The sequence below is a fragment of the Pelobates fuscus genome, chromosome 10 (genome assembly GCF_036172605.1).
Source record: "Pelobates fuscus isolate aPelFus1 chromosome 10, aPelFus1.pri, whole genome shotgun sequence".
NCBI lineage: Eukaryota > Metazoa > Chordata > Amphibia > Anura > Pelobatidae > Pelobates > Pelobates fuscus.
Window position 1 is genome coordinate 38939699 of NC_086326.1, and position 19387 is coordinate 38959085.

The 19387-nt window shown below is 37.9% G+C and overlaps 1 protein-coding gene across 1 annotated transcript; it reads right to left on the minus strand.

The window, feature by feature from the left end:
• Positions 1-6481: 6481 nt before the first annotated feature.
• LOC134575343 (T cell receptor beta chain MC.7.G5-like) lies at positions 6482-18979 on the minus strand. The gene is made up of 3 exons (XM_063434622.1): positions 18898-18979; positions 7084-7407; positions 6482-6588 (listed from the first exon to the last, which is right to left on the minus strand). The coding sequence occupies exons 1-3, from the start codon at positions 18962-18964 to the stop codon at positions 6548-6550; spliced, it is 432 nt and encodes a 143-aa protein (XP_063290692.1). The 5' UTR covers positions 18965-18979; the 3' UTR covers positions 6482-6547.
• Positions 18980-19387: the final 408 nt, after the last annotated feature.

Genomic DNA, 19387 nt, shown 5'->3' on the forward strand with positions numbered 1-19387 from the left:
CGGTGTGTTCTCCGACAAGGGAATGCCCGCTTTGGACGAGCACCTCACCTCCTTACGGAGGATGTGTGATCAGGTCCATGCTGCTCTCTCTCCTGTGGCTGCTGCTCAGAAGAGATTTGCTGATCGTCGTAGGTGTGCGGCTCCTTCTTATGCCCCGGGTGATAGGGTTTGGTTGTCCTCTAAGAATCTCCGCCTCACGGTTCCCTCGATAATGTTTGCGCCCAGGTTCCTTGGCCCCTATAAGGTGTTGCGTAAGGTAAATCCCGTGTCCTACTCCCTGGCCTTGCATCCTTTCATGCGTATACCTAACACCTTTCACACCTCCCTTTTGAAGCCCTTGCTCTGTAATCGGTTCTCTGGACCTCTCAGGCGTCCCGCTTCCCTCCGCGTGGTCTCCAGTGACGCGTGCGAAATAGCTGCTCTCCTTGATTCTCGTTTCTCTCGAGGTCGGTTGCAGTATCTGGTGGTTGGAAGGGTTACGGCCCTGAGGAGCGGTCTTGGGTTTCTGTCTCTGATTTAAACGCACCCTCTTTGATCCGCTCCTTTCATGCACGGTTTCCTTTGAAGCCTTAGGCTTACCGCCCTCTGGGCGGTCCTCGGGGGGGGTTATGTCAGGGCTCCGCGGGCGGCTGTAAGGGGAGGCTGCAATACACTTGCAGCACTCAACCTCATTCCTTCGCCACCTTCGGTCTCGCCTTCCCCTACCTGTCGGCGAGCGGCGTCCTCACAGCTCCATGCGCCGCTCACGTCCTCCTCCTCGCCTCCCAGCGGCAGCATGTATAAAGCTGCACGCTGGGAGCCCGCACATTTATGCGAACGCCGGGGTCAGTCACGTGACCCGCCGTTAAAGCCACAGTACCATAATCACAGTGGGAGGTGTAAATATCCCGGCCATTCTAAGGACCGGTATTGCACCCTTTACTTTCTGTGACCTGTTAGCGTGTTAGGTTCCCGAATCGGGACAATCTTATAGTTAGGATAGCCTTATGCCTATCCCAGGCATCCTTAAACTCCTTTACTGTGTTAACCTCTACCACTTCAGCTGGAAGGCTATTCCATGCATCCACTACCCTCTCAGTAAAGTAATACTTCCTGATATTATTTTTAAACCTCTAATTTAAGACTATGTCCTCTTATTTTGATAGTTTTTCTTCTTTTAAATATAGTCTCCTCCTTCACTGTGTTGATTCCCTTTCTGTATTTAAATGTTTCTATCATATCCCCCTGCCTCGTCTTTCCTCCAAGCTATACATGTTAAGTTCCTTTAGCCTTTCCTTGTAAGTTTTATCCTGCAATCCATGAACCAGTTTAGTAGCCCTTCTCTGAACTCTCTCTAAAGTATCAATATCCTTCTAGAGATATGGTCACCAGTACTGCGTACAATACTCCAAGTGAGGTCTCACCAGTGTTCTGTACAATGTCATGAGCACTTCTCTCTTGCTACTGCTAATACCTCTCCCTATACAACCAAGCATTCTGCTAGCATTTTCTGCTGCTCTATTACATTGTCTGCCTACCTTTAAGTCATCTGCTATAATTACCGCTAAATCTCTTTCCTCAGATGTTGAGGTTAGGGCTCTATCAAATATTCTGTACTTTGACCTTGGGTTTTTATATCCCAGATGCATTATCTTGCACTTATCCACATTAAATGTCAGTTGCCACAACTCTGACCATTTTTCTAGTTTACCTAAATCATTTGCCATTTGGTTTGTCCCTCCTGGAACATCAACCCTGTTACATATGTTAGTATGATCAGCAAAAAAACATACCTTACCATCAATACCTTCTGCAATAACACTAATAAAAATATTAAAGAGAATGCGTCCAAGTACATATCCCTGAGGTACCCCACTGGTGATAAGACCATGCTTTGTATACACTCCATTGACTACAACCCTCTGTTGTCTGTCACTCAGCCACTGCCTTACCCATTCAACAATATTGGAATATAGGCTTTTTGAGCATCACGTGAAGTGTAGTGTTCAGCTTCTAGGCTACCAATGTTAACTGTGTTCATTCTATGACATTTACAAATACACAAGTAATTATTGTGGAATAGGAAGCATGTGGTCTCCATTAAAATAAAAACTCCTATCAGTGAGCATGCATGTTTATAAATGCTCCTAGGGATCCGTTTGTCATGTTATGTATCCAAAATGATTCATTATTATAGTGTGTGTACGTATAGTGCTTATATCACTATCTGGATTTCTGGATGGACCTGTGAGAAATAGAACAGACTCAAAAAGCAAAGCATTATTTCTGAAAATATGAATTTATTGGCTAATAGGTAATCAGAACACATTTATAGAAAGCTAGATGCAGAAATAAATAGAGCTAAGTGCATATATACTCTTATCTACATTGAAAGAGCTGTCTAAAAATACATTTATAATATATAATTTCATCATTCTCTGTCATCTGAGAACAAAGATTTCTTCATTTTTGCCAGATTTCGATACAGTTCAATTTTGAATGTGAAAGGTAAGATTCAGTCTTGAAGCTGCTGTGCAATCACTGATTCTACGTAGAGATTAGTAGGAAGTTCCTATCATCTGAAAGAGATACAAACAGTAAATAAAACAATCTTTAACTAGTGAAGCTACAGACTACCAAAATATATGTCTAATGAAATGTCCAACATCCACATCTCACATAACTTGGGATTTTCTTGAACTAAAAGTTGATCACTATTTTCAGAAATAGACCTTTTGTGGCTGGTCTTAAATTTTGCAAGTCAGTTGCCAACCCATCACAAGCCTAAGCTCCGAACAATTACAACACCAATGATGCTTTGAAGAGATCAAACTCTTTAACCCCTTAAGGACCAAACTTCTGGAATAAAAGGGAATCATGACGTGTCACACATGTCATGTGTCCTTAAGGGGTTAATGCCCTATGAACTCTATAATACCTTATAGGTTGGAGTCAAAAACATTGAGCTAATGCATTCATTAAATGTTCAGCTGGTAATATTTTCTGTACTGTAATTTTTTAGTATTTTCCATTTTTTTTAATAATGTAGTTTGCTGCAGTCACTTTGATGGAAATAAATATTTCCTGCAACTATCATGACCATGTATTTCTGGGCTTTGTCTTAACCAGTGGTTCCTAACTCCTCTTCCAGGTTCTAAAACTTCGTTCTCATTTCATTTTAGTGGATCCACACTGGAAGAGACACATTAAGTGCCCAACAACTGCTCACAGCAGCACTGCTTTCCCCAATATAATGAAGACCCCTTGGACAACAAGAGGACTCTAATAATAATGTTTTGCATAATATATGTTTGCCTTATAGTACTATATACAAATGCCTCATCATGCTCTTTGTAAAATTAAAGAATATTTTGCCAAGCTACTGCCATTTATGTAAATTGCATCATTGCCAAAAAAGATTAAGAGCCAGTGGTCTACATCCTATTTACCAGTGCCAGTACAATATTTGTTGCATTTTCTTTTAGTACAACTGCATCAGGACCAACCACACCCACCTTCTTCCGGAAAATGACCGCTGCTACAATAATTCCGTACAATGCACTTTTACACAACACTAGAATATAGGAGATCTTCCCTTCATTTACCTTCCTCCTGACAAATTCTGAAATGAAAAGAAATAAAATATACATGAGTTATCTGACAAAGATAAATGCTTCTTAGTTCCTCGTGCGGTCACTAACATGAAAACCTATCTGGTTCCTTTATCCTAAAAATATCAGTAAAAAGTCAATTCCAAAAACTGAAACCAGTCTGTTTGTCTACCAGTCTGTTTGTTCTATCCGTCCATCAGTCAATCCAGGGCTGGACTGGGAAGAAAATTTGGCACGGGCATTTTTTAATTACAGCGGCCCACTAAAACTGAAGAGCTCTGGCATGAGAAAAATACCCTGTATTTGTTCTGCACAGCGCAAGCAAATTTAATAACATGCTTGCACTGTGTTTGCTTGAAATTTGTCTCTGGTGTCTCCATAGTTGGGATACCAGGAGACAAAAATGCTAGGAAAGCATATTGTGCAGTGTGTGTGAGGGTGTGTGTAAGGGGTGTACTGTGTGTGCGAGAGGAGTGCAGTGTGTGTGATGGGTGTAGTGTGTGTGTGTGTGTGTGTGAGTGATGGGTGCTGTGTTTGCATGAGGATGCTATGTGGGTAAGGGTGCTGTGTGTGTGATGGGTGCAGTGTGTGTGTGCTGTGTGTGAGCGGGTGCTGTGTTTGCATCAGGGTGCTATGTGCGTGTGAGGAAGCTGTGTGTGAGGGTGCAGTGTGTGCATGTGAGGAAGCTGTGAGTGTCAGGGGTGCAGTGTGTGTGAGTGAGGGTGCTGTGAGTGTCAGGGGTGCAGTGTGTGTGTGTGCTGTGAGTGTTAGGGGTGCAGTGTGTGTGTGTGTGTGTGCTGTGAGTGTTAGGGGTGCAGTGTGTATGTGTGCTGTGAGTGTTAGGAGTGCAGTTTGTGCCTGTGTGTGTGCTGTGAGTGTTAGGGGTGCAGTGTGTGTGTGTGCTGTGAGTGTCAGGGGTGCAGTGTGTGTGTGTGTGTGCTGTGAGTGTCAGGGGTGCAGTGTGTGTGTGTGATGTAAGTGTTAGGGGTGCAGTGTGTGTGTGTGCTGTGAGTGTTAGGGGTGCAGTGTGTGTGTGTGTGTGTGTGTGTGCTGTGAGTGTTAGGGGTGCTGTGAGTGTCAGGGGTGCAGTGCTGGGTGTCCTCCCAGCATTAGGCATGCAGGGCTAGTGCACCACAGCCCAGTCGGCCTCTAACCTACAGGGACCAAGCAAAAAACGCAAATTTGGGCCACCAGGGAATTAGATCAGGACAGGACCATGAAATCAGGACTGTCCTGCCTAAAGCAAGGTTGCAGCCCCATGATGCTCGAGGTTCACATAAACATGGGCATAACGAGGGATATTCCGTATGAACGCAATGCCCACTCTGTATTTTCTCCAGCAGGGCTGTATACATGGGCACACAGTATACTATGCCTGTGGCACCATACGGGTTAGCTTATTGTCCCACAAAGCAGATCAATTAAAATCTATAAAGAATTAAAAAATAAAAACCAGAAAAAATAAATAAATAGCACAACCCGTAGAAAACTTTTAGTCAACGGTGTGGCTGTGACAAAATCATGGCAGCAACTCCAAAATGACTGCTGGCGCCAGACACTGTAGTGGTTATGGTGCCTTTATAAACTGTACAGATCATGTGTGGTTGGAAGATAATTATATGAGTTACATAATGTGAAGAGGGCTGATGAAAAAGTCTGGTAATAATTAGTCCTTTTGTGTTTATCGGCTGCTCCAAGGGACTGAAAGTTAAAATATGTAGATTAAAGCTCTTTTTTTCTTTACAGTGTTAGGGGTGCAGTGTGTGTGCTGTGAGTGTTAGGGGTGCTGTGAGTGTTAGGGGTGCTGTGAGTGTCAGGGGTGCAGTGTGTTTGTGTGTGAGTGAGGGTGCTGTGAGTGTTAGGGGTGCAGTGTGTGTGTGCTGTGAGTGTTAGGGGTGCAGTGTGTGTGTGTGTGCTGTGAGTGTTAGGGGTGCAGTGTGTGTGTGTGTGTGTGTGCTGTGAGTGTTAGGGGTGCAGGGTGTGTGTGTGCTGTGAGTGTTAGGGGTGCAGTGTGTGTGTGTGTGTGTGTGCTGTGAGTGTTAGGGGTGCAGTGTGTGTGTGCTGTAAGTGTTAGGGGTGCAGTGTGTGTGTGTGTGTGTGCTGTGAGTGTTAGGGGTGCAGTGTGTGTGTGTGTGTGTGCTGTGAGTGTTAGGGGTGCAGTGTGTGTGTGTGTGTGTGTGCTGTGAGTGTTAGGGGTGCAGTGTGTGTGTGTGCTGTGAGTGTTAGGGGTGCAGTGTGTGTTAAGGGTGCAGGGTGTCTGAGTAAGTGAGGCTGCTGTGACCTGTGTGATTATTTCCCCCCTCCCTGCTTACCTTATGCCTGGGAGGGGGAATCCTGCTGCTGGCATCCATCCCTGGTGGTCCAGTGGTGTGAACTCTAGCCTGTGAGGCTAGAGTTCACTCTCGCGAGACCCGGAGCGTTGCCATGGCAACGCTCCGAATATCGCGAGAGGAACCCGGCGGAGCTGTAAGTAGGAGCTCCGCCGGGTCCTCTCCTGGCTCCCTCCCTCTCTCCCCGCCGGCGGCCGCAGTATACTGTATGTGGGCCAGTGAGGGAGATCTCTGATCTCCCCACCGGCCCGCCATGGACTACTGCAGGGCCGGTGCTCGGATAGTGCCGGCTCTGTTAAGACCGGCAGGGCAGATCCTGTGATCTCCCTGCCGGCCTCGGCCCATGGCCACCGCGGCCCACCGGGCATTTGCCCGGTGTGCCCGATGGCCAGTCCGGGCCTGAGTCAATCTATCTGTCTATCTTCTATCTATCTATCTATCTATCTACCATTCTATCTATCTACCGGTCCATCTATCTATCTATCTATCTATCTACAGGTATCTATCTATCTATCTATCTATCTATATTTCCTATCTACAGGTATCTATCTATCTACATGTATCTATCTATCTATCTATATATCTATTCATCCATCTATCCATGTATTCATTTATCCATCCATCTATTCATCCATGCATCTCAGACTTACCTGTAGCGCCAGTGCACTCTGTTGAGAAGAGATAAGAAGAGATATATGGTTATCATGAGAATATTTTCACAGAATATACTATAACTGTCCCCACATCCTCTTATTCCTGATACTTTCTAAATCACATGGCTTTTCCCTTTTCACCAGTCTCCTGCTCTGATCTCTGTTTTTGTTTAAGTGGTCTGAATTGCTGAATCCTTCACAGGACTGTCTCCAACTACATCAGTTAAAATATCATAATATCACTTTATGATAGTCTTCCATTGGTAATACTAATGTCAACAGTCTTAAACATTAAATAGAAATGATTAAGTATAACATCTTCCACATATATGTTTAAAATAAAAATATAAATGTCACCTCTTATTTTGTTCCCTTCTCTCAATAACTCATAACTAACTCTGACACTTCCCACAGATTTACGTCTAATTTGGGATAACTATTATTTGTTTTCTTCCTGGGCCCCAATAATTTGCTTCATTTACTGAATTTGACCAAACATTTTCCACTTACTTTTTTCTCCGTTAATCTCTTTTGTCACGTTCTCCGAGCCCGGGAAGCTGGCGTCACATCGGAAAATGTTTGATGGGGTATAATATTCCTCTTTTGTCAGAATGAGCCGCCGACTGATTGAATATGTGTCCTTTTCGTGTAAAATTGGCTTGTTTTGATCATAAGTAACCCGTACCACTCCATTTACCATCCAGCGAATAGACACATGTTCTGGGTAGAAACCGCTAGCAACACAGACTAGCGATAGAGAGCCCTTATCTTTTAATTCTTGTAGGTTAGGAGGGAAGATTGTTACCTCGGGTTCTTTCCGCACCTTACCGGCTTCTGAAAAGGAAAGAAAGGAGAAGTTTAATTACCCATTTCTCAATTTATCTACTGTTCCTATAATAAATTTTGCGAGCCCAAACAAACAGTTACAATTGCAATTATTTTTTATACTGTCAATACATTCTACAGTGATGTGCAATAGGTAAATCAATACAAACAACTCTAACAAATTTTATGACATACGGAAAAAGTAGGTGAAAAGGGCCCTGCCCAAATAAGTTTACACTCTAAAAGGATGAGGGACAAACACACAGAGGGAAGTGAGGGAATCAAATGATCTGTATGTCCCTGAAAGGATGGGAGGGATGTTTGGAAGTAGGGAGTACAGTAGATGGGAGACAGCAGAGGAAGGTTGTAAGTGATGAGGATTTAAAGAGTACTAAATAACAGCATGTAATAAATATTAGCTCTCTCAATAAATGTGTCATTTAGATGTCTTTGTATTCTGTGTATAAACCTTGGATAAACTATTGCAGTGAATATTATAAATTTGCACAGGAGATCGGGAGATTTATCAGGTTAAAATGTGTGCTATTCTCAGTTCAAAGGGCTAAATGTTGAGAGACTTGCCATTGGTTTCTATGGTGATTGATTCCTATTTATTTATTTATAAATCACACTCCGATGTACTGAGTTGCTTATTTCTTTCATATCCGAGATCAGGGGTAGGTAACCTTCGGCACTCCAGATGTTATGAACTAAATCTCCCATGATGCTTTGAGCTTTATTGTAGATGTAGTCCAAAACATCTGGAGTGCTGCAGGTTGCCTGTACCTGTGCTAGATGCAACTAGCACTGACATTAGCACATATGGAGTTATACAGGTGCCATTGACTATCAGACTAACAGTGACTTAATTAATTTGGATGACAAAAAAAAGTGATTTTTGTGAGCTATATAAATAGGTAGCACAAGACATAAAACTTGTAATCAGGGACAAAATACCCGCACAACAAGTTGTACAAAATGTAATGTAATAAAAAAAGAAGTGAAAAATAACAGTGATTTATTTATTCTAAAAATAAAACAAGCAAGCCAAAATCGAATGGCTGAACTTGGTAACTGATCTTGGATCGGTAATGAAACTTGTCTAGGATAGGATCACTCTCGGAAAATGATAAGACATCTAGTTTTTCTGGGGATAATAAGTTCCCTAAAATGTATATTCTTACATAATACCAGTTCAGGACTAATAATGTATCTTCATTTATGACAGATGACATGGCAAGACTGTCACAATACAGTGTGTACTACCCAATCCTTGTCAAAATCCAGGCCCTCTACTAAAGTGGTATCTAGTCTCTGGATTCAAGAGACATGCTGGTCCTATGCTACAGCAATTAATGGTATTATTCCTAATTATGACAGATATACCCCCAGTATCCCTATTTCTGTTATGTGGAAACTGTTTTGTTTTTTTTAGATTTTGTACATGATTGGTGTTAGCTTAATTCATTACTGTTAATAGTAGAGATCAGATGCTGAGATACGCTCTACAAGACTTTTAGCCTTTTCCATTTACAGTCCTGCAGTATTTTTATGCTATTTACTGTCAGAAAAAAAATCGCTATATTTTCCCACTGTTACTAGCAGTATACTATGAAGATTTTATGTTATATTAATATTAAACATATATGATATCTCAAGTTCTTTAAATTTTTATTTTTATTTCTTTTATATAAAGTCTTAATATTATTTATTTATTTTATGTTTAGTGTTCATGTTCCACCACTGTTAGAGCCCATAAAAGCATTAGCAAGAGGTATGATGATGTTGATATACATGCGTCTGTATTGTCAGAGATTCCTACGAATTGTTTCTCTTTTCTGTTTTTGTTTAGTTTTGGTGAGCGTGTTAGTTACTGTCAGTGATGTATCATGTAATGACCCGGGGAACAGGAGGAAATTGTCAAGATTGAACAACCTTTGCTAAATAACTAATCATAGTAGTAATATAGTAATATAGTAGTAATATACTTATACACAAGTAGTGTGCCAGGGATTTCTGCATATACCCTTATGTAGAACAGAATTATGTTCCCTGTCCACATATTATGTCCCTAACTTTAATTTTATTCTAATATTGTATTTGTCCATTATCTGGCAGACTATAAAAGTCACAATATTTAATTATTTATTCACAATACAGTAAACAATGGTTCATACTACAGTAAATATGTGGTATGCATTTGCAAATAAATGTAAGCAGCCCTTATGATTCCATATTCAACGAATGCTCAACTTATATAAAAGAAAAGCAAACACGTTCCTTCGGGTTCACACAGTAATACAATGTGCTGTGGATGCCTATGAAGGAGATTGGATATAAAGAGAGAACATCACTAATAAATAAAGTTTTGCTATATTACAGAACAAATATATATATATATATATATATATATATATATATATATATATATATTCAAAAAGTATTTCTTCGCACTCACCCAGTTTAGCCTGGGTGCAATCCCACGTTGAAAATATATAAAGAAATAAAGAGATGCACTCCAAGGACTCTTTATTTCTTTATGTATATATGTGTGTGTATCTATAATATATATATATATATATATATATATATATATATATATATATATATATATATATATATATATATATATATTCACTAAACAATTTAACAACCTGTAAAATGTAGGTTACAATTACTGTTAACAAAAATCTCCAATTAGGGTGAAATTAATTTTTTTTCCAACTTAGATATTTTAGCCGATATTTTGTAAGTCAGTTGGCAACTCACCACAAATTGTTGCTTAGTAAAACCCCAGAAACTCTTTTTACAGTTTACTGATATACCAATATACCATGAATTTTAATATTCACACTCTGGAAATACATATCACATTGTATAAATGAATGCCTATACGTCTTAATTAAACTGTGCAATATAATAATAGCCCAGATATATTTTTTGGTTTGTGAAAAATCTGCCTAATAATGTACAAATAATGTGCATTATTAGGCAGGTTTTTAACTGACCAAAAAATATATCTGGGCTATTATTATATTGCACAGTTTAATTAAGACGTATAGGCATTCATTTATACAATGTGATATGTATTTTCAGAGTGTGAATATTAAAATTCACCAATACGTATTTTTGGAGTAGCGATATTAAACATTTTAATAACTATTTCCACTGTAAGCATATTATATAAAAAATACATGAGACATTTTTCTGTTATTAAAATAACTTTTTGATGAATTCAAGACCTGATGTCATTTTATTTATTTTTTTCCATAAACTTAACATATGCGACCGAGTCATAAATCACTAGTTGTACTTGTTTCAAAGAGCTAGTTGTATGGTCTTCTGTATGATGGGATTTTAATTTATATCCAAATATGTGTCAAAAAAAAGTCAAGTTTGAAAAATAGCTACCCTGGATTTTTAGTCTTAATTTTGAATGTTTGTTTTCCATTTCCTGTTATTGACTGCTTAATAAATACATCTCTCTGATGTAAATCAATCAAACTCACATGAATAAAAACATATGTTATATATCTCCATTACACAAAAAGTATTATGTATAAAATCTTCCACATATGGTTAAAAAAAGATAGACGATCTAATAAGAGGTCTCCAGGGAGTAGAGTCTCTCCAGAGAGTTCACAATACTACATCTCCCCCAAACACAACAATTATCACCATAAGCAAATGATTAAGTCCATATACTATTCAAAACTATGGGAAAGCTATTTTCACCTTAATTTGAAATTCACAATGAATTTACCTTGGATTTACCCTGTTAAGATTACCTATGTTAACTGAATTACTATTTTTGTCAAGTTTCTGAATACAGTTCATAAGGCTTATTATTTAGTCGACTGAAGCATTTTATTGTTTGTCACTAAGCACTAAGGTTAATATACATAAAAAAAATAAAACTGGTATAGCTTCTGTAATTAAGGTAGACACAAAAACTGTAAGCAAAACCTGAGCCTACACTATATACGAATTGAAGTAAGTGGCAACAATTAACCTTCAACTTACCAATCACCGATAATATAGTCCCTGGTCCAAAGTCTAGCTTGTTACCAGTATTCACAGCCATATATTAGTGTATAATAACCTCCCCATACTGCCATCCTAAAAAGCAATCACTTACCTAGCACGCTGAGGACAGTACCATCGCCAAAGTATTGAGCTGAGCCTGTCACAGTGAGAAAACCCCTTACAGAAAATCTAGAATTTACCCAATGGTGAGAACTGTCCTTCATTGGAACACAGGGTCAGTGTTCAGCACTGGATAGCTCCTCTGCTACATTCTATGGATCACACACTGTTCCACTCAATGCTAACCTGACCAGTTACAGTATAAATGGGCTAGCATGGACATGGGAACAAGTGAACTCACTGCATACTCAGCAGCCTATGGAAACGTACTATATGCTCTACATATACATGGCAAAACTCAGCCTCTAGATACATGGGAGCTTTTTGTAAAGCATATGCATTGGATTGAATCATGGTGCTCCCCCAGTCCCACATTGTTATACTCTGCTACAATAAAGAGTTTTCTATCCTCACACCATTTCAGAGAGAAACTTAATATTCTGCTAAGAACTCTATGCAAAGAATATATATATATATGTATATATAGTAACAACATGCAATATATTGACTGGTCTATAATGTACATCCACACCATCTCCTTTAGATATTAAGCTAAAGAATTATACACCCCTAACTATGAGTAAATTATTGTACAAAGACTAGATTGTAAGATCATGGTTAGGTTCCTCTATTTACTTTGTAGCAGTATGTGTAGGCACTTATAAAACGTATAAATAAATCGAATTTCAATGTAATTTTTTAATATTTTTTCTTATTAGCTTGTATCCATTACAAATAAGGGATGTCTACTATCACATGGGCTAACAGGTCAACACATTATTTTAAAGAGACAGTTAAAGTGTGTTTGATACCTAAAACATTATTGGATTATGGTCACTGAGTGTAGTATACCTAAATAATGCATAGAGAATAAGGTTATAGAGCATGAAAATCCATTTATTGCTCATCTTTGACATAAGAGCTGGCAATCAAATTGGTACACTGAAAACAAAGTTAGCATGTAGAATTTATATAAGATGATACTATGATGGGATATTAAATATATCACATAACTTACCAGTCACAAATAACACAGTCCCCTCTCCAAACTCTAGCTTGCTTGCACCGCTAGCACAGCACAACATCAGTGTATAATAACCTTTCCCTGTCCCCCCACTAAAATGTACTCACTTACCTAGGACGCTGAGCACAGTCCCAGATCCAAAGTAGGCAACATTAGCATTCACAGTGAGAAATTCCTTACAGATAACCCAGAATATACTCCAGTGAGGAGAACTTCCCTCAACGTATATCACAAGGCCACCATTCAACACTGGACATTATCCAGATTGTCCCACTCAATACCAGCATGAAAAGCAACAAGTGAACTCCACACACAATCAACAGTCTGTAGATACATGGTTTATGGTTTACACACATTGCATTGCACATTATATAGATCTATGTCCTATACACTCAAGGCAGGTTTATGTAAAGAGCTTTCATTAGATTGTATCATGGTGCTGTCCCCACAATGTTACATTCTACTACAAAAATAATAACCTGCCCGCATCACAAAAACTGATCAACTCCAAACTGCCCTGATATCTCCCCTTCAACAACAGAATATTATATATTGAACCTCTGCGAATCTGATTGGTGGTATGGACTAAATTGCATTTAAATTGAGTACTGCACTGGTTAAATATACATTTATTATTTAATCTTCATTTCAAATATCTCACTAATGGGAATCCAGAATTGATGGATTGGGTCCTATACTAACAGAATAATATTCTCCTTAAGGTATATTATTGACATGAGATGATTGTACTTATTAAGACTCTGTAAGGCAAGACCTGGAGTTGAGTCTCTCCAACAAGAGACCCCAGTGAGACTAAAATCTTAATAATACAAAATTAATATGTGTCTAGGGAGATTAATACTGCCAAAAATAAGTTGAACTCTCTTTTGATTGCAGTTTTCTATACGCTGGTCCTAAGCACCCTTCCAAATAAATTTATTGAGCAGGATATTTTTAACTTTCTATTTTCTATATCACTCAATAAATACACTCATACACCCAGAATGCAAAGGTTAACATACATTAGATTAACACATGCTACATTTAGATAAAGACATGTTGCTGTTTGTATACTGTTTTTCATTTAGAAATTCCTCACAAATCATTATCAATAGTCCTAACAATCACATTGTCTAAAACATTGCAAATGATAATTTAGATATAGTATATGATTATATTCACAGTAAATGGTAAACATTATTACAGAACTTACCGACTACAGATAATATGGTTCCCTCTCCAAACTCAAGCTTTGTGTTACCAGTATTCACAGCCTTACAACAGTGTATTAAAACCTCTCACTGTTCACCCCAAAATCTACTCACTTACCCAACACACTGAGCACAGTTCCAGCCCCAAAGTATAAAGCTGAGGTTGTTGACACAGTATGAAATCCTTTACATATAACCTGGAATGTATCCCACTAGGAGAACAATGACCCTTCCTACAGGGCAAAGCCAACCTTCAGAACTGAACATCTACTCTGTTTGTATCCAATAAATCTCAAACTGTCTGACTCAGTAACAATCTGACCATTTCCAGAACAGTAATCACCATCCTGGGAACATGTGAACTCCTCACACCATCAGCAGCCAATAGATACATGAGATATATGCCTTACATACATATGGCAGGTTTATGTAAAGACCTTACATTAGTTCGCATCATGGTGCTGTCCCCACAATGTTACATTCTACTACAAAAAGAACATTCTTCCCTCACTGCAAACTGTCCTCGTACCTCCACTTCAATAAACATTTGTTACTTTACAGAGCTTTTCTTTACAAATGGAGATTTTAGATTAATCATATTGTTATATAATAAAACAAATATAGAACTGTATAACAACCTCAAGTACACTATTTTAGTATTTATATATACCTTGCAAATTAATATAACATTTGTGTGTATATAATTTCATAGATACATTTTTCCAGTTAAAATAAATTATGTTTAAGTATTTAATTCCCTTTTAAATTGTTGTTTGCTACCATAAATGTGTGTACCAAGGCACAATTCAATTTATGTTTGGATTTTTTTCTGTTAAGGATTTCCTGAAGCAAGTCAACCAAACAGCATTATATTTGTACACAATCTAAACTTGATAATATTGTTTTATTCTGTATTTTAGCAGAACTTTGTAACAGAGATTTTTCTCCAAATGTTAAAACTAAATGCAGGCTTTATGAATGCATCAATTGGGAATTTAAAGTTATTTTTATGGTTTTATTTAATTTATAGTGATTGTCTGCTCCATTAACTTTCATAGCTTAACATGCTTCTAGAATGGCTATAAAATAGCACAAACAGAATTTGCTACTCGCTTACCTAAAACAGCCAAGATTGTGCCAGATCCAAAATATTGTCTTTCGCTGGTCACAGCCTCAAACCTCTATACTGAATCTCTGTCTTACTATCTAACATCCAAACATTCTGCCATCTATTAAGCTCATTTTTTGGTGGACCATTGTGTTTTAAGCAAATCTTTAATAATATCAGTATTTAATAAACTTAAAATGTTCTGAGGTTTCTAGATTGCTTAATTTAATGTTAGATTAATAAATATGAATAATGCTTTTCACAGAATTTTTAAAGCACATTCTCATTATTCTGAAAAATATATTTCATGCCATCATACTATCCTAGCTGTTTTGAGGACTGTCTGCTAAACTTTACCAGCTTTTCCAGTTTGGGATATTTTTAAGAAGCCCTGATAAAGTATTTACATTGACTTTTTATGACGATTCATATAATGCTAAACTGCGAGACAAGAGCTGACAATCAAAATGTACACTAAAAACAAGCTTTGCATCTAGAATTATATAAGATGATACTATGATGAGATATTAAAAATATCACATAACTTACCAGTCACAAATAATACAGTTCCCTCTCCGAACTCTAGCTTACTTGCACTGTTAGCACAGCACCACATCAGTGTATAATAACCTTTCCCGGTTCCCCAATTAAAATGTACTTACCCAGAACACTGAGCACAGTCCCAGATCCAAAGTAAGCAGCAGTGTTGGTCACAGTGAGAAATCCCTTACAGATAACCTATTATATACTCCAGTGTGGAGAACGTCTCTCCAATTATATAAAGGCCATCATTTAACATTGGTCAGGATGGGATTCTGTAGATCCCAGATTGTCCCATTCAATATCACTCTAAGCAGTTATTGAACAATTGGTAGACAACTGATCTGCAGATAAGTGAATTCTACACACACCCAGCCATTTGTAGATAGATGGTCTATGTTCTGCATACATATGGCATTGAGCACTATATAGATACATGCCCTACACACTCATGGCAGGTTTATGTAAAGAGCTTTCATTAGATTGTATCATGGTGCTGTCCCCACAATGTTACATTCTACTACAAAAATAATAATCTGCCCTCATCACAAAAACTGATCAACTCCAAACTGCCTTGATATCTCCACTTCAACAACAGAATATTATATATTGAACCTCTAAATATCTTATTGGCGGGATGGACTAAATTGCATTTACCTTGAGTATTGCACTAGTTAAATATACAATGTATATAACCATTTAACTTGCATTTCAAATATCTTACTAATGGGAATCCAGCAATCATGTATTGGATTCTATCCTAACAGAACAATATTCTCCTTACTGTATATTATTGATGTGAAATAAATGTACCTATTGAGACTGGAGTAAAGTATCTCCAAAGATAAACTCCAATGAGATTGAAAGCTTAATAATATAGAATGAAATGGGATACTGGGAGATTGATACTGCCAACAATAAATTGAACCCTCTTTCTACACGCTGGTCCTAAGCACCTTTCCAAATTAAATTATTGAGTAGGACATTTTTAACCCTCTAATTTCCATCTCACACAAATAATACCCCTATACACCAAGAAGACAAAGGATTAAGATACATTAGATTAGCATGTTACCGTTTCGATAATGTTTTTCATTTAGACAGAAATACAAGTCTTTAAGAAAAGACCTGACAATCAAACCGACAAAGGCATTGCAATGGGTAATTCAGGAAAATATGTGTGATACATAGTAAATGGTAAACATTAACACAGAACTTACCGACTACAGATAATATGGTTCCCTCTCCAAATTCAAGCTTTGCATTACCACCATACACAGCCCTACAACGGTGTATTGAAACCTCTTCTTATGCCACCCCAAAATCTACTCACTTACCCAACACACTGAGCACAGTTCCGGCCCCAAAGTGTAAAGCTGAGGTTTGTGACACACTAAGAAATCTCTTACATTTAACTTGGAATTTACTCCACTATGGGAACAATGTCCCTTCCCACAGAGCAAAGCCAGCCTACTGAACTGGACATCTACTATGTTTGTATCCAATAAATCCCAGACTTTCTGACTCAATAGCAATCTGACCATTTCCGGAACAGCAAACACCATCCTGGGAACATGTGAACTCCTCACACCATCAGCAGCCTATAGATACATGAGATATATGGACAATATACATATGTCAGGTTTATGTAAAGACCTTACATTAGTTTGTATCATGGTGCTGTCCCCACAATGTTACATTCTACTACAAAAAGAACCTTCTTCCCTCACTGTAAACTGTCCTCGTACCTCTACTTCAGTAGACAGATGTTACTTTACAGAGCTTTTCTTTACAAATGGAGATTTTAGCTTAATATTATTGCTTTATCATATAACTAAAATAGAACCATATAGCAGACCTCAAATACACTATTTTAGTATTTTTATATGACATGGCAAATAATACAACATTTGTGTGTGACTTCCTAGAGAAATTATTCCAGTTCAAAGAAACAATGTTTGTGTAATTATGTCTAAATATTTATTTCCTTTTATATTGATGTTTGCTACCATACAGGCAATGTGTATACCGGGGGCACAATTAAATCTATGTTGTTTTTTTGTTTTTTTTTCTGTTAGGGATTTGCAGAAGTAAATTAACTAAACAAAGATTTGTACACAATCTAAGCTTATAACTTCCCAAATCCTATAAGATAATATTTTATTCTGCATCTGAGCAGAACTTGTAACCAACATAAAACCAACTGGAGAAAGATCTCTGTACTGATTGAATGTATTGATTGTGAACTTAAACCTATTCCTATGGCTTTATATAATTTCTAGAGATTGTCTGCTCCATGAACTTTAATAGCTTAGCATATATTTCTAGACTGGCTATCAGATAACTCAAACAGAATATCTCACTCACTTACCTAAAACAGCCAAGATTGTGCCAGATCCAAAATATTGTCGTTCGCTGCTCACAGCCTCAAACCTCTATACTAAATCTCAATCTAACATCCAAATATTCTGCCATCTATTCATCTCATGTTTATCTGGCTTTTAGCAAATATGTAATAATATCAGTTATTTATAAACAGAACAGGTGACAGCAACTAGTTTGCAAATTACAGTAATACTCCTTAACCTAGCACAATTAACAGCTATGTTTACTAATCATAAAGCTTTGAATATACATCCTCGGACAGAGAGAGTTAATGTTAGATAATTCGAGATTTAAGGTATTCTGAATAATTCCAAAGTCTCCATCCCATTACTTACCTAGTACAGATAGCAATGTCCCTTCTCCAAAAGTCACAGCATAGCCCGAGCACAGCTAAATCGAGCTATACTAAATCCTAGTGATTATGTAACTAAATACAACTAACTCTAGTTTCACAAAATGCCAGTTTAATTTGCCTGTACCAAATGTCCTTCATACTTGCTGTATACAAATCCAGTTGTTTTTATTTTCTTATTAACGTAACATATAGACCATTGTATACCTTCTTTTAATGATAGTATGTTTAGAACTTACCTAAGATTGACACATGGGTCCCATCTCCAAAAAATAGCTTGTCAGAACTACAGCTATGAATGCTCATGTTAAAACACAGACATAATCTAACCCTGCAACATATTCACCTTTCTAGGGCAGTCTCCAGTTTTTGATCACCAAATTACAGCCCTATTAACTATCTTCTTCTAATCTGATCTGTTTTAGTTTTTATTACCCTAACAAGGATCTAACGCTTTCAGTGCCCTGATGGTCCCCTGTCTCCAGTCACTATGTCCACATCTTACATTGATTGTACATCAATTGTGTCCTAATGATAATGTATTGATACAACAGATTACAATACTTCTGATGACAAAGCTGTTCTGTTGCCTAATAAGAACATTGCCAAACTATTGAAATGGTTAATACAGCACTAAATAAATAACCAAATAACCAAAGTTCACTCACAACTCATTCCCCAGTTGGTAGAAAAGATAATATACCCATGTGCTACTTTGAGGTTCTCAACTTACCTAGAACATGAAGCAGGGTGCCTTCTCCAAAGTAGAGCTTATCCGTACCATCACAGAGGTAGAACATGTGTGTAAAACTTACCCAATCCACTGTGGATGTATGATTCAAGGGTAATTTTTGAACAAATCATTTATGAACAAATCTTAGTCTATGTTCTGCCCAAAGGATCTGAACTGGTCCCCACCCAAGCCAAACTATAAATATGCAATAATGTCCATCACCCCCCAGTTTCAATATATTGGCAAATATTTTCACGTTGGCTTTTCCCAAAAATTCAGATCGATGTCTTACCAAGTACTGAGACAACCGTTCCTGTGCCAAACTCCAACTTCTGGGCATTCACAGAGCTCTACAGGTGCATAAAAAGTCAGACTACATTTTGAACTTACTGTTTACTCACACTCACCTAAAACCTTGAGTACTGTCCCAGCTCCGAAGTAAGCAGCAGAGTTGGCACAAAGAGGAAGCCCTCTCAGAAAACCTCAGTAG